The sequence below is a fragment of the Corvus hawaiiensis genome, chromosome Z (assembly GCF_020740725.1).
Source record: "Corvus hawaiiensis isolate bCorHaw1 chromosome Z, bCorHaw1.pri.cur, whole genome shotgun sequence".
NCBI lineage: Eukaryota > Metazoa > Chordata > Aves > Passeriformes > Corvidae > Corvus > Corvus hawaiiensis.
This window is the reverse complement of record NC_063255.1, coordinates 71,815,048-71,831,816: the sequence shown is the minus strand read 5'-3', so window position 1 is coordinate 71,831,816 and position 16,769 is coordinate 71,815,048. Positions and strand designations below refer to the sequence as shown.

General features: G+C 35.1%; 1 protein-coding gene across 1 annotated transcript in view; it reads right to left on the bottom strand.

Annotated features, from left to right (window-relative positions):
- Positions 1-16,769, bottom strand: part of FBXL17 (F-box and leucine rich repeat protein 17) — a 276,091-nt gene that overhangs the window by 240,857 nt on the left and 18,465 nt on the right. Inside the window, exon 4 of the mRNA XM_048291849.1 lies at positions 16,495-16,626. Coding sequence (XP_048147806.1) covers positions 16,495-16,626 — 132 coding nt within the window. The remainder of the gene's footprint in view (positions 1-16,494; positions 16,627-16,769) is intronic.

The window sequence follows — 16,769 nt, the reverse complement described above, 5'->3', positions numbered from 1 at the left end:
ATAATGGGTAAAATAATAGATCTTCAAAACAAAATAATATAGGGACGACAAGTATACAAAATTGTGAGAATTAAATTGGAACAGATCTCTCTCTGATTTGAATTGAAACACAAAGCTACAGAATTTAAAAGAAAATCATAAGGATGACAAAAACACTGGAAATACCTGAGGAAAATAAAACAAATATCTTAAATATTTCTAGGCTTATCTGAACAAAATATAACAAAATGTGCATGATCCAAACTGATGAGATATCTTTGTATATGGCAGCCTATGTGAAGCTTTAAATATAGCCTAGATGACAAATACTTCAGCTGTTCTGGAACTAAAGAAACGAACAGGCACAACAGAAAAAAAGAACAAAACTTAAGTTTAGCAATGAAAGACAAAGTAATAATTAGAAAGATGGCAGGCATTTAGAGCTAGACACTTTTCCAGAAACAGATTAAAAGTTCATTGAAATTGTAACTTTAATGGAAAAGATGACCAACTGCAAGCAGCAGCGACACATTTCTCTGTATGAGAGGGTATGAAGGGGAAAGGAAAAAACCCACAAGCCAACACCCTCCACATACATATCTTCCTGCTGGTACTCTACAGGTCACATCCTACTGAATAACTGCTTTGTGCAGTCAGGGTGATATCCCCTTAACTCAGGGATTGTTGCTGATAATTTCTCTTCCTTGTTGATGGAAGTAGTAACACCCATTCTGAGGCATCCATTCTGATGCAAAACAACAATCTTTTTGAAACCTTGTTTATTTTTACTAGGTGAGGATGCCAGTGTTAATGGTATCAGACAGATGAAGCTAAACAAACTGACCTTGAACAAACTCGGTGTCAGTAAGTGAAAACTGAAAATAAACCATGAAAGTACGTAAGGCAAAGACAAAAGTGCTCAACAGAAGGAATGCTTCAGGGGGAAAAAAAAAAATCACTTCAGTCAACTTCAAAGGATTGCAATAACACTGAATAACAACAAGGTGAAAATTATGGGGTTGCATCATAATTGTAATCTACTACCTGAATTTGAAAAGGAGTTATGGTCTGCAAAGACAGAAGCCCTTGCCTCCTTCAAACAGTTTGCAAGAGAGAATAAAAAGAAAAAAAAAACAAAACCTCTGTGAGACAAATAATAACTTTCAGCAAACATTTTCAATACCACTTGCACTATATAGAAAAAATGAGTCAGCTACTAAATGACATGCTATTTGTATAACACCTAGATTAGACTCAATAACAAGGATAAAACCCTTGCAAAATCATTTAGATTTCAGATGAGAAATGGTAAAGAAAAAACATGGCTATACAAAAATATAGTTTTATGAGTAATCAAAAAAAACCCCCCATCTTTCATATAATAGTTTTTCTTTTTATTTTTAATCAACGTCAGCATTTAATGCTCCTATTGTTAAATCCTCAATCAACAGAAGAGTCCGATTTTTTCTTTTATCTGGAGCTTTGGAATACTGTTTTTCTTTGCTTGACTGGAGAGCAGAGAGAGTTTTCAAAAAGATAAGAGACTCTAAAACCATTCCACAGACCAACTTTGACTACAGCAACAAATAAACAGTTCTCCTTTAATATACAATAATTAAGTAGAGGAAAATTCACCTTTCCTGCCCTTACACCACACTATTCCCTGAAACAGTCCACAGTGGTCAGAAAAAACACATTCTTGATAAAAGGAATAGAATATTGAGGTTGAATTGTCAGCCTCCATCCACCGGAACTCATCACACGTTGGCAACACGTTGTGCAACTCACAAATAATGTTGTGTGTTGTGCCTTTAAAAAAAAAAAAATTGACATAATTCTTCACCCTCTGCAGATGCATATAATTTACCCCAACTAACTTTAAATCTAAACACTTTATAAATTGATATTTTAATTATTTACATAAGTTTGTGTTTAGGAGGAGAACAAAAACAAAATGCATATGGCATACCAAAATACCTTTAATCACAACAGTAATTCAAAAGCTGTACAAACAGCAGCTACTGGATAGTGGGTAATTTAAAACTTCTCCATCTGTGTAATTCACCTCTAAATAGTCAAAGTATTGATTTAGGCTCATAAATTCACGCAGAAATAGTTTAAAAATGGACTGATAAAGACTTTTGGTTTAGCTGATAAAAATCACAGTATTAATACAATAGATTGGATTTCATCAAGGCACTGGAATACATGTAAATTCAGTGATAAGTTCATAAATTTATAAATGGTGCACCATCACTGAGTGACAACCTATCTACTAGTCATTTCTTAGTCTTTACTCTGCTAAAAAGATTTGTCTTTTTTAAAGACTGTTTTCTTTCTGTCACTGAAATCCATGGGTAAATGCTTATAAAATGTTAGCGTAGAATAAAACATGAAAATATCAGTGTGAACTTAGACCTGCAATCTATACGGCCAAAGTCTACCTACGGCAAAAGCATTCCTCAGCAATTAATTAATTTTTCTCATTATGTTGTACAGCTGTATGAGATTTCACTTCTAATGATGAATCCAAAACCATTTTTCACCATTCCTACCAGCAGACTCAATGTTTTAAGATGTGATTTGCCCTCCTCCTTTCATTTTGAGGAACTTATACACCAGGGAACATGTTCAAGAATTAATTTTCCCAAGTTAGTCTGATGCTCATAATCTATTCCTTTTATTTCACACTCATCTATTACTTTGGTAATTTTTTATTTTAAAGACAGGATCATGTGAAGCACAAATTAGCAATCCTCTATAATAAAAATGGCTTACATTCACTCTCAGAAATAATACTAATAACACCAATGACTTAAATATATCCCAGAAATGGAAAAAAAACCAACCAAACAAACATGAGTTTGGGGAAAATCTGACTGGCAATCCCCACTCTTTTCCAGCAGAAAAAAGCCAGAATGGGCTGTAAGACTGGAGGTATTTGGAGAGCAGCATCACTTATAAGATAACTGATCTGTCCTTTGATTAGGCTTAGCTTCAACTTTGGGGAGAACCATGGAAAAAGTAGGAGTGAAGCTTAACAGCACCCATTAGAAAGTCTCTTTTCAGTATCACAGAATACATGACTTCTGGGAAAGCAAGTTTGTTTAATCATCTAGCAGATTTCACCAGCAAGGCTTTTCCAGAACTCACACTTTCTTTAATCTCCAAGCCATATTAACCAATTGATCATAAAATGATTACCTCAAAAGCAAACAAGCAAAAAACCCCATCAAAAATCCATCACCAAGGAACTTTATTTTTATTTTTCCAAGACAAAACCTAGGCATATTAGTTAAAGCTGCCCAAAAAAAAAAATCAGTGCCATCCACTGATTTTTACTATAGGGATGGAAAGCCTCTCAGAAAAGACCAAAGCAAGTCAAGAGCAACCCGCTTTCTTTATTTTCCCATGCTCCTCTCATAAACCCACCAAGGAACAAAGCATAGATGAGCCAAAGTAAACCAAGACAAAACAACACAAAACCACCGTTGCCTGCTTTTATTTGATCCTACACTTAGAGCAGACCATAGCATGTAGAGAAAGAAGTACAAGGTAGCCTTACCAAACCTTTTCACACCCTGAACAGGAAATGCTCATCCTGTGCCAAGTCACGTCACCTTGCCCTATGTATATTTAAGTGATCCATCTCAAAATGAATTATCTTTAGCATAGATTACACATATATGCAGAAAATAATAATGTTTCTCTTCAAACCTTGGCTTGAACATCGGCAAGCTGTATTTTTCAAAGGACAATAAAACAGCAAAAGCACATCTGTAATACTGCTGTGGTTGTCCCTTTTAACTGGTGCAGAAAAAACCTGCATTTTAAGGATTCATAAGCAGATATTCATAGAGATTTCTTACTTTTTTGTGAAAAATGAGAACTCTAAACAGAAGATTGGCATACACACATACTCCCTAGCTAGAAGGAGAATTTATATCTAGAGTAAAAACAAGGGAAAGCTATATGCAACTGAAAATGTGAGGTCTTAAAATGGAAATTGTTATGCGACATTTACACAGGTACTACAAACTGCAGTGACAGCAATATGAAATTAATTGGTAGTTCTTCAATAATATTTGTTTTCAGAATCAACAGCTGCTTTACAAAAATGTTGATTTTGTGGTGTACAACATTAGTAATTACTCCTTACATCCAGGAGCCTATCTTTTCTGCAAAACAAGAAAAGAAGTCAGGGGAAAAAAAAAAAGAAAAAAAAAAAGAAAAAAAAAAATCAAGAAAACCATAATCATATGTCTTCTGAATACAATTACAAACAGGTTAACCAGTAAAAGCAGTAATAATTCCACCTACTATGTTAAGCAAAGGAAATAATTTGCAGTGTTACCTGAAAAAATAAAACTATCAGAAATTGAACACTACTTTTAGGATAGTCAAATCTGTCAGAAACAAATATGCCTGGAAAATTAAATAGATGGAAGAGGGGTGCAGTCTCCTGTGATGGAGACTAACTAGTGCAGAAGTTGCCTGTCCTAGTAAACACAGCCATAGCACACCAATTCATGCATGGCATATTTGATACATAAAGGATGGCATCTTTAATATAATTACCAGATTAAAAGAACAATTTATTTGAGGCACATATTCTTAAGCCAAGGTATCTAAATATTTGATCTGCCTGTGGTCTTTTCCTATGCATTGAAATTTATCTTCTTTCAAAGCAGCGTTTCCTAAAAAGACCAGACACAGAAAGATCTAAACCATGTTTAATTCAAGAAGAATTTATTAATTTATTTTTTTTTTAACTGCCGGACAAAAATACTACATTTTTACTGGCAAATATTATTTGAAAATATAAGACAAATAATATTATAGAATGAAATATTAAAATTCTTTTTCTTCAAATAGCATGCTAAAAATGGTGGAGCATTTATATACATATTGCACTAAAAAATTTCTGCAGAACTAGTAGCATCTAAGTGCAAACCAACTGGAGAGAGATACTCTTCAAATCAAAAGTGCTTATACCACCAAAACCAATAAGTTTTCAACTGTCTTCATGTACATTTAGTATCTTTAATCACCTTCTATCACCTTGTCCATGTTCAAACTTAAAATCTATTGCTAAATGGCAAGTAGATATTGTTCTGCACACACAAAAACACCTACACATTACAAATCATTAAATTAGTGTCACATGACACCATAATTCTATGCATTACAAAGTATATAGCTTAAAATTGACAAAAACAGTCAAAATAGGCATCTGAATTTAGTTCTTAATTAAAATATACTTGAAATTTTCCTTACAAGTAAGAGCAGGAGCTTAAAATACATGTTTCGATATTCTACTTGTGCCTACTTTAATGTACAAACTGCACTATCATCATCTTCATAAGATTAGAGGAAATTACTAGCAAAGCAAAAGTTAGCAATAAAAAGAAAGAACTTACCATGGCAGCTTTTTGCATTACCTCACCCAGGTTTTATTTTGAGAAGGTGTCGGTTCACAGATATATTAGACCTGTTTCTACAGTCCAAGAATCACTACCGCCATGCAAAAGTACAAGCCAAGGAACTAAACCATCAGTACCTCATCATGAAATCCATGATACCCCTGTTTCTACAGTACTTTTCAGTCCCAGGACAGAGTGCTTTAGAGGAGAGGAAAACAATGATCTACCTGAGTATATGTTGTAATGCAGCCAAACTGACACCTGCATGAAAACAACAACTAGGCCACTGCCACAGTATCTGAAATGGTTGGAATTACCACTAAAGAAGTTTTGAATTGCCAGACAACTTCACCGACCACAGAATGAAGCATATAGAGGAGACAGGTAGTGGCCTTTACAGGATGTGACACTCCTACCAGATATAATCACAAGAATTTTGTTGCCTTACAACAACAACAAAATTACTTCCTTCAAAGGATGATTGTGCTCCAAATTTTCCATTTGTATAATAGAACTAGTAAGAAAGTAGTGCCATTCAAGTTTAAAATTCACTGTCCATATAGCTTTTCTCTCAGCAAAAAAATAGCAACAATTACTTATCTCTACAGGCACCGCAGTTTGACATTCTTTCACAGAGGACTAGTATCACAATCGAAAAAACAAAAGATCAGCTGTAGCAACCCCTCCATAATAGTTTATTTGCAACACCTTTCCCAAGTGAGAGTAAAAAAAAAAAAAGCAAAAAAGTACAGAACATCTACAAGATGTACATACTGCAAACACCCATACTATTTCTAACTCATTAAAAGCACTCCAATACTGAAACTTTGTTGCAAATACTTCAAAACCTGGGGAAATTGTAGTCCATGAGCCACAGGAACAGTACAGTGCTTTCCAGACTCCACAGTGCTAAGAGACATCTAAAAAAACCCAAGGACATTAGCTCAAGAATGAGCTCTATAGGAAGAATAAACTTTCTAAGGTATTCTGAGCCACAACAGACAGTACTAAAAATGAAGGAGAAGAGTATTACATAGAGGTGTTCTGAAACCTATAAAGTACAAATTTCTGAAGTGTGTACCATTAAGATATTTTCAGAAATGCCTAGAACCACAGAAATTATCAACCACTATTTCATTCCAGAAATTCTCATATTTCTGCAATAACAAATATATTTAAATAGCCTTATGTAGTTGCTGAAATCATCCAATTTCAAGACTACAATCACAAATCTCTCACTCATGTTATACAATATAGTTATTCTCTACATGGCTGAGTAATCCTCTGTATTTTCAAGAGGCTGCCCAAGATTAACAGCAAACACTCTCCCACCCACCAAAACAATCCCATAACTTCAGTGCAACCAACAACTTTCATTTTCACGTATTTTAAATAGCAAATTTAAAAAAAAATTAACAAACTTCAAGACCATTTTAAAGAAAACTATAAAACTGCTTTTATAAAAGTATCTTTCAAAAACTCCAAACACAAGCAGACCTGGAAATACAATAAAAGAGCATTGTGCAGATGAAGACAGTTGCAAAGCTGACATTTTATGCAAAGCAAACACCTCTTTTGTCACACCTACATGCACATTGCAAAGCCTGACAGCAGTGAACTGTACCTCTGGCACAAAACCGTGGAGAGTGTCAGCAGGGTAACATCTCCAGACTCACGAGGCCTACAAACAAATCCTCTGGGCACAGGGCACTTGTGTTCCTAAGGGCCACAATGGCAGAGGCACAGCCACACCTCTAACAGCAGCACTCCATGACTGTGCCATCATCGCTGTAAAAATGCAACCCTTGGAAGCAGTCAGAGGAAGTCTTCTGGAAAACTTCCATTGGTGATGCACATTCACCCTCAGTGAAGCTGGCCTATTGACCCTTTTACCAAATCCAGTATTTTTTGCTTTTGAGAGGGAGGAAAATAAAAATACTTTATGAAAACCTTACCCTTGGAGGTTTTTTGTTCTTCTCTATGTTTAGGCAGAAGAACATTAGAAAGTAAGTCCTTCCCAATCACATTTGATCTTTCTCACCATGATTTTGTAATCTAGATTTTTTTTTTCTGATTCACATTTTCATGTTTCAGGCAGAAAATATTCTTAAACTATACCTGTAACTTTGCCAAGCTGGTAGGAGATAGAGCACCAGCACAATCTTCTCCACTGCAGTGGTTTAACCTCAAGCAGCAGCTCAGCCCCACCCAGGCAATTGCTCAACTACCCACTGGGGGATGGGGAGTAGGGTAACAGTGAGCAAACACAGAGAGATATACATCTATAAATCTAGATAGAACAGAACTTTCTAACAGTTATTACTGAAAAATAAAAACAACTTTTTTTAAAAAACTATACAAAATAAGGAAAAGGAGGAACACTAAGTTAAGAACTCTGAAAAATACTAGGGCAAAGCTACACATAGCTCTGACAAGCATAGGATGTTAAAAATTAGCTACAATAACTACAACAGTCTTTATGTCTAAAGTTCAGACAAATACAGTTTTTTAAACATTATCATTCTGGATAAAAAAAACCAAAACAATGACAGTTGAAAGGCCACTGTAATTCCTAGGATGAAAGAGCATGAAGTGTGTATGGATGATAAATTTGCAATTTAAGTGTCAATCCAAGTATAAATGAAAAAATTTACCCACCAGAGGCACTGATGCTGCAGTTTAAAACTGGTAAGAATTTAACATTGACTCAAAAAAGACAGTATTTAGGATCGTTTCAGTAGTTTGGTCTCTGTGCCCATTTAATTTGCCCTGTAACACTGCCTACCAATAATGTAGAATTTTGGAGAACAGAACTACCTGGAAGGGCACCTCCAGATACTCACTAGAGAACATGTAATTATTTACATGCTCCCAGATACCAGTCACTAAAGAAAGATGAGGAGAGAGAATTTAGACATTTGTAGGACTTGTACCTTAATGATTTGATTTCTCATACTGCAAACTGTAACCTATGTAAGTTACAGTGAAGTTCTTTGGGAAACAAAAGTGTTTTCACACAGCTTCAGAAATCTGACAAGTTCATTTTTCTAGCTTCATAAAGATAAAAAAGTTCAACTGGAATTTGCTGGAAAGAAATTATATAAACAAAGATGCCTGCCTGTCATTCATTATTTTTACATAATCTTGTCTCTGTCATATACAAATAAAAATGTATTTGTATTATCTTTGATTGATACAAATTACTACCATTTTAAAATAATGATACTGACAGTTTTAAGGGACTTGTTTCACAGCATCATACTTGCGATCTCTTTCAGTAAGCATCACAGCTCACTGGGAGAAATATTATCAGTTTTGATTTATTGCTTATCCTTGGCTGAAGAGTCTTACAAAGTAAAATATGGGTCAAGATACCAACTTAACAGATGAAGAACTACAAATGATCCATCTGGAGTTTGCCAGTGGTCTCTTTGACACAAGATACCACCAGATAAAAACAAATAAACTAAAAAAAAAAAAAACAAGGAAACAAACAAACTACAGAAATTTCACCTCCATTTAGGTAACTTTAACATCCAGCAGCATATATTTCAGTGGAAAGATTTTTCACTCTAGTATCATGGAACTCAGTTTGTGACTGAAGTACTGTAATAATATTTGGACCAGTGAACTCAAAGGATAAAGTATCAAATGAATAATCATCTCATAATGCTGAACAAAAAGTAGAAAAAAGTTCTGCACTTCCACTATTTCATTCCACCCCTCACTTCTTTGTAAATTATATTAATTTACAGTATATGTACTACATTTTTATACTTAGAATGTTCATTAAAGGTGGTAACAAATTACAGCCCAAAGAAATGTTTAAAGTGGTATAATACCTAATTTTATATCAATATCAAAACTGAAAGTTTTTTAAACAGTAGAGTAGGTACAGCCATTAATCAACCACATGTAACCTAACAAGAGTCAAAAAGTACAATTAATGCAACAATACAGATTACAACTCCAGCTGTTGGTTGCTTTTAAATGTGTGCACACACACACACACACTGTACATGTCAAGTAAACTCAATGTTCAAATGCAGTATCTGTCTAAAAAGAAAAAAACAGAAAATAAGCAGAAAGTGGTGAAACCATACAGCTGACCTTATTGAGACATTTAAGAATTACTCTGACAGCAATCCTGGCAGCTGAAGGGAACACAGGGTCTGTGGAACCAGCACAATATTCAGAAATCATCTGCTGTGCACTAGCAATTCCCTATAGCACGGGCCGGGAGCTCCTGTCACCACTGCAAAGTCAATGCCGCCACCTAAGGGTGACAACACCGCACTGTTATTTACTGACACAGAGAAAGGTACACAGAAAATAGAAGCCTGACTCCTGCATTGTGGTTCTAAGGCCTTTACAGCAGATACATGTAGCTGATTTATGCACACGTACACAAGCTTTGCTTTTTGCCTTTCTATTAACATCAAACTTGGCATAAACGTTTCACTGCAGGAACAGTATTATGGAAAATACCCAGGTCAAAACGCAACAGATCTAAACAAAAGAAGACCAAAAAAAGACCCAAAAAAACTGAACTCTGAGAAGTAAGGTTCTATCAATTAGCTTTCTAAAAGATTGACTGAATCGTTTTATGTTGTTAAAAAAATTAATAAAGTGTTTCAGAAGAGCTTGTCAAAAGACAAACTTCTATAATGTTTTTACTACCAGACAGATGTCTCATATGGTTCTTACGAAAGCATGACTTCCCATACCTCATCTTAGTATCAGTATAGCTGTTCAGCACATTTTTAAAGTGTTGACCCTTACATTTATGGTACATTTGGTGGTTTTGGTGCTTATGTAAGGTGTTTAAGAAACTAAAATACAAGAGGGACTTTATCATTACTAGGGCGTACCACCAGCATGCCATCTGCACAAAGTTTTTGCTTCAGAAATCTCCAATTTAGTACTCGACAGAAGGTGAAACATCACTATCCAAAGGTATAATATACATTGTACACAGCAGAGAAATCAATCTTGGTATGCATGGAGTCCTTTACTGTGAGGGTGATGAGGTACTGCAACAGGTTGTCCAGAGATGCTGTGGACTGCCCCACCCCTGGAAGGGGACAGACTGCATGGGGCTTTGAGCCACCTGGCCTACTGGTGTAGTGGTAGTGGGGTTGAGACGAGACCTCTTTAAGGTCCCCTCCAAACCAAACCATTCCATGAGTCCGTAATCCTCCCGAATATGTATATATATATATATTTTTAGCAAGCAACTAGTTATTGAGAGATGCTAGTTATTCAGCATAAACAAGTCCTACATAGAATGAGCTACATGAAGTTATAAAGCTGTGTGATTTATTGTGTTGCTTGCCTAGCATCAGTAGCTGGATTTGCTGCAGACTTAGGCCAAAAGCTGTGAACTTAGACCTAGATATGCTTTCAGCCAGAATAATTAATTTGCTTAGTCATCTTCCTAGGAACTGGTACAGTGCTGTGTTTTAGCTTTAGTATGAAAAGAATATTGATAACAGTGATGTTTTGGTTGTTGCTAGGCAATGTTTGTCCTAAGACTAGTGGTTTTTTTAGCTTTCCATGCTCTGCCAGTGAGCAGGTGCCCCAGAAAAAAACAGAAAATAAGAAAGCTACAGGTGTCAGCAGAAGCTGTAACTCAACAAGACAAGCAATCAAGGGCCTGCCTGCGTGGTGGACATGGAGAAAGAATCCAGTAAAGTGCTAGAAGACAACAAGCCAAAACTCACCACTAGAACACGGCACGAGAAGAGAGTGTAAGAGGTGGGGGCATAAGTCATAAGGGTATAATTGCCTGGGGTTTTCTTTGCTCTGGGTCCCCCTTTGAAGGCACCCAACCTTAGCTGACCTGATGCTGCACCACTCTATTAAACCAGTTATTTTCATAAATCCAATGTCTGAGACTCTGCTGCAGCAAACCCAAGTAGCGCCTGAAAGAAAACCAGCAACAGGGTCCTGCTGAACATGGGGGTTTAATTGTAAAAATAGTAATTGAAGGGGGAAGTCTGGAAAAACTGCAGCCCTTTTCAAAACCTCAAATAATGAAACAAAGTAGTTCAAAAGTATTTTGGGAAAGTATGCCTGAAGAAACATGGGAAAACAATTCTTTTTCTGAAATTTCTCCAAGCAGAAGAACAGTTTTAAGCAACTGAATGTAAAAAGTGAAATAGCATATGGAATATATTGTGGGGAATGGAAAAAGGACAGGGAAATTACATTATCTGGAATATTTTTCAAAAAAAAAAATCTTTCATTTACTTGTTACCATTGAAACAAAGTAAGTTATTTCCATACATTTTAAACATTTGACAGTGTGCCGTTTATATGCCTTAAAATAGTGACTTTCTGCCTGAAACAATTTTCCTAGGCTAAACTCAAAGCAAAATACTCTCTCCTCCCAATGTTTGTGTCACAGGGTACAATGCTGAAGTAAGCGTTTCACAGATGACAAGTACAGAGCAGGAAGGGAAATGCTTCCCAAAGTAAAAACAGAAGTGGGGAGGGGAATATCATTAAAAGACAAAAATAAATTTATCAGATTACACAACGCTGATTAGCCAGAAAATATGAAAATTCAGTTTATTTTCTCCTATGCATCTTATAATAAGTTAATCCCAGTCAATGCTTTAAAAGCATATGTTAATTTTAATTAACATATTTAATTGTGTGACAAAACTGTAATGTTTTGTTTAGTATATCTTAAACCTTTTTTACTAAAACTATTATTCACATATCTTAAGCATTGTAGTTTCTATCAAACATAGCATCATAGTTAACTTGAATTTCAACTCTTATCTGCTCCAAACTGCAAAGGTAAGCAGAACACTTAGAGAATACTCAATCTTAAAAAATTGTTAAATAGACACCTGTAAAATATTTACTTTAAAAGTGTTGTCACGTATCAAGCATACTGGCAACTGGGCCAAAACTTGGTTATCTTGAAATTGAGGAGTCAAGAGTCTAACAAAGAAATAGAAACACGGTCAAGTGAGAATATAACTGCCTTAATGAACGTATTTGGAAAACATCAAACAAATTATTTGTCTTTAAGGATCTAATTCATGACATCATTTTATTGGAAAGGAAAAAGTGGTGCTATAACAGCTACTATAGTAGCCCATCTATTCCTAAATGAGCTTGTAAAAGAGAAAAGAGAGCTAGGGAACAAAGTATAGAGGTAGGAATGCTGTGATTCTCTTATGGTATCTAAAACTGCACCTCACTTTATCTTTAGAAGCTGTCTCTCATTATCCATATCTAGTTCACCACAAAAAAACCACAGACACTGGGTGGAATAGGGAGAAACAAATTTGTAACTACCACCAATGTTTCAGCAACCATTGCATTATAATTTTAGCCATTAATTTACCCAGTTAAAGAAAAGCAATTAAAAGGAAATAGTGTGTTAAATCAAATTAGTTAAGCGAAGAAGGTTTTTCTTCATCTCTACAGTGAGCTCCCAAATCTAGATCTACTCTATTCGTAATAAGGAAAGCAGACAGCTTGTGCCAAAGCTTCTGGAGATAGCCCTTCCCTTTGGGTGCACTGTAGTCACTGAGTTCTGCATCTCACAAAACCTTTAATACCTTTTAGGACTCCACCCTTCTATTCAAAGTTGCAATAAAAGCAGTTCAGGTTAAGTACCCCCCACTCAGGGAGAGTACTACGTGTTAGTGGGGAGCAGTTCTCTGACTTTGCAGCTGAAGCTAAGTCTCTCTATGTGCTCTCTATGTGGGTGGAAAGATAAAAAAAGCAGTTGGTGCAAAAATAACAATGAAATTAACCTGCTCATCTTTCACCAGCTTCATTCACATTAAACATTCACATGATGCAAACACAAAAGTTACAGCATACCAATCACAACCATAAAACAAGTCCAGACAGTCTGGTTTTGTCCAGACAGAGCTATAATCTGTTCTTCCATTTACACTGAAATTCTGTAAGATTATTCAATTGTATCAGACTGCTTGGGAGCAGATCAGGAGAGACAAGACAGTGGCATACTTCCTAAGTCCTGAAAAGTTATAATTTTTTTTTTTAAAACTAGGTTCCCAATTTGGCCAGTATGCTTCAGAAAAGAGGCTAAGCATATAATTATTCCTTCATTCAAACACCAGAAGAAAAATAAACATGTTTTGAAGAGATACAATTCCCAAACAGTTATGCAAATAACAACAACCTTCTGTTGTTAAGTTAGCCATGTAACGTTAACTTTTTCCTCCTACATCCTTTGTCCCATTTATTAATTGCAGTTTTCGCTTATTACCATGACATAACCAGCACTTCAAAGACAGGAAATGGTCTATTTTTCTATGAAATGTCTAGCATATTCAACAATCAGAACATAAATTCTCCTTTCTCTCTTGCTGCTCAGCAGCCTGATAATGGAGTTACTTAGCAACAGATGAAGCAACTGAACTGTGTTGCCTGATCCACACACATTACACTGCAAAGTACCACTCACAAAGGCATTACTTAGCTGATGGTTGCCTCTGCCTAGATATATTTTTGAAGTGTAAAATCCATTAGTGTGAGACAAGCCTACATGAAAACTCAACCATCATGTACTATCTGTAATGCACTACACATTTTGAAATTAACAGAAATTGCCTGTAAGAGTCACACACATGATTTTGAGCACCTCTGAGAAAGGAGTAAACAAGAAAATACAAAACACAAGACTCTTTACATTATTTACATGGATGATATGGCAGCTGCTTAAAAGGCAGGGATAGGAATCCTCTTTCTATAGCATACTGACAATGTATGAACTTCAAATACACAGACCAAGCCCTCATATATCATCAAGTACACTTTTCTTGCCACAGAATATTTTGATTTCACAGAATGAATACTTACTCATTTTGAAAACACACACATACGTATTTCCCCAAACTACCATCTTCACCAGAAGAGCAGGATGTAATATGTGCCACACCAAATACTAAGGAGATTTTTTTAGAAGGGAGAAAAGTAACCCACAGAATTTGACAAACCATTTGCCAGCCATTACTCCCTTTTAAGATAATTCCACAACTAAACAATTAAACAATTCCTGTATTTTTCATTTAACTTGGAGTGTGAAAATTTCTATTTTACAACTGCATGAGACCTTCTTAAAAGCTATCTCAGTTCATTACACAAAACTACACTGCCAGCAAGACTTGAAAGTCTCTTGCCCCTAGCAAGGGGAAAGCACAGCAGCTTCTTCAGCTTTCTCATCTAGTGGCATTGTTCAAGTGTTATTTTATTCTAAGGATTCAACACCCTGGAGTTCATAACAGCTTCACAACTTATTTCATGTGTACATATGAAGATTTATGAAGCTGAATTTTAATTTTACAGAGCTATACCAAGTGTGCCACAAGACTTTCTCTTCCCCCTGAAAAATTAACGATGGGTGAGAATTTAAGTACAATTAGGTACTAAAAAAAGAAAGCACATTCATGAAAAATTAGGCAAAAATTCAGTTTTGATAAGTCACTTGACAAATTACTAGAAGGGACAAAATTTAGAGAAATTTCCTATTCATTTGACAGAAAGTATTTTTGTCTTATTTCTAATCAAAAATCAGTGATACATTTTCAACAATGAAGGCAACCAAGTAGAGTGCAAGTAAAGAGCACATTTCACTATTGCCTTAAAAAAAATTAAGATACTTCCTATGTTCCATTTCAACTAGGAACTTTGATGACATTTCAGATATTAAAACCACAAAGTCTTTAAGTGCTAATAACTGCAATAACAACTTCTTAGGTAACATTTCACACTATAAAGAGAACAATAACTTCAATGACAAGAACTCTAAGATGTATCTACAAGGAAAGCTAATACCTTGCCTACATATTTTCCAATGATCAAGCACTTACGGAGATATTTAAACACACATCATTCTTAATTACAATTAAGCAATCTTTCACATACAATTATGCAAATCTTGAAGGTTTTACTCTTCCTTTCAAAGATAAATATCTGGAATTTACTTACCTTTCTCCTTCCAGAGAAGAAAGATGTTTTTTCTTCCAGTCTTCTCAGAACATTTATTTCTCTTTCTTTTTCTTATTTAAAGTTTTTTATGTATTAAGGTAAGTATTAGAAGGACTTTGACAATATTCAAGATTTTGTTCCAATACAGGAGGAGGGACACACCCTTTTTCTGCATCTGAACTGTATAGAAATCTCAGTTTAGGTCTCTATCTCCTCTTTTTCAACTTTTTACAGTTCTGATCAAAACCAATAACTGGCTGCCTTTTTCTTTCTTTGTTGATTTCAGAATGTTTTTTTTTTTTAATGTAAACCAAGCTCAAGCATTAGCATTTCTTTGTCTATTTGAAGCCAAATATCAAATGATTCTTGAATACAAGGTATGCTGTTTTCTTACAATTTATTTGTTCCAGTTCAGCACTTTTGAAACAAAGGTTAAAACCGTGATGTTAGCTGACAGTTAATAATCCAACTGCAAGCAAGTTTTACTACTTTCTTGCAAGAAACAAATTTTAAAAATAATATAAAACTTAAAAAACGCCTAAGTCAGTATTCTGCTATACCATTTACAAGCTACTGTCTTTCTACACTAGAAACCATCATTTCAGAGACCGCTTAGAATTAGGACACAAGATTGTTTTATTACTCCTCAACAACTTCCTTCTGCTAGCACAGGCACACTACTCTACTTTATCCTGATGAGAAAGTGACATATTTCAAGAAAATATGATCAGACTGTATCACTTGCAATCAAGAACCCAAGCTCCAAATACCTTTCAGCTTAGCTAAGTTCGCACTTTTTACTGCACTTGTAGAAACAAAATAAACATTCCATATGAACTAAATATTTTCCTATACAAACCATGCATCTCCCAAACAATTACTCCTGAAACGTCATTTTAAAAACAAGTTAATACATTTAGCTTAACTTGTACTTTGCATCACCCTCTGAGCCATCTTTGCAGAACTGCAATTTTCACAGCCAGAAACATTTTTAAGCAATTCACTTGCAAAAAGCAGCCATTCTAAAGAAAATTTTAAAAAGATAAAGAGCAAGAGAAAGCTTTGACAATCAAAATGCCTCGAGAAGAAAAAAATCAGGGTAAGTACTTACTAATTTGTTTTCTTGCATATATATTCTTTGCAGCTTCAGACAGCCTTTAGCTATAATGATCATTCCTTCATCTGAGATCTTGTAACATTGCCCAAAATGTATGTCTTTCAATTCCCTGCATTTTGAACCGAGCTGCAATTAATGAAATCAAAGGTAAAATAAACAACAACAGGATTTGACTAAAATGAAGAGATGGGAGAAAAGATTTTTTTCTGCTTCTCCACCCCCATTAAAAATTATCTTTCTTTTCAGGCTTTGAAACAGTAAATGCAAAT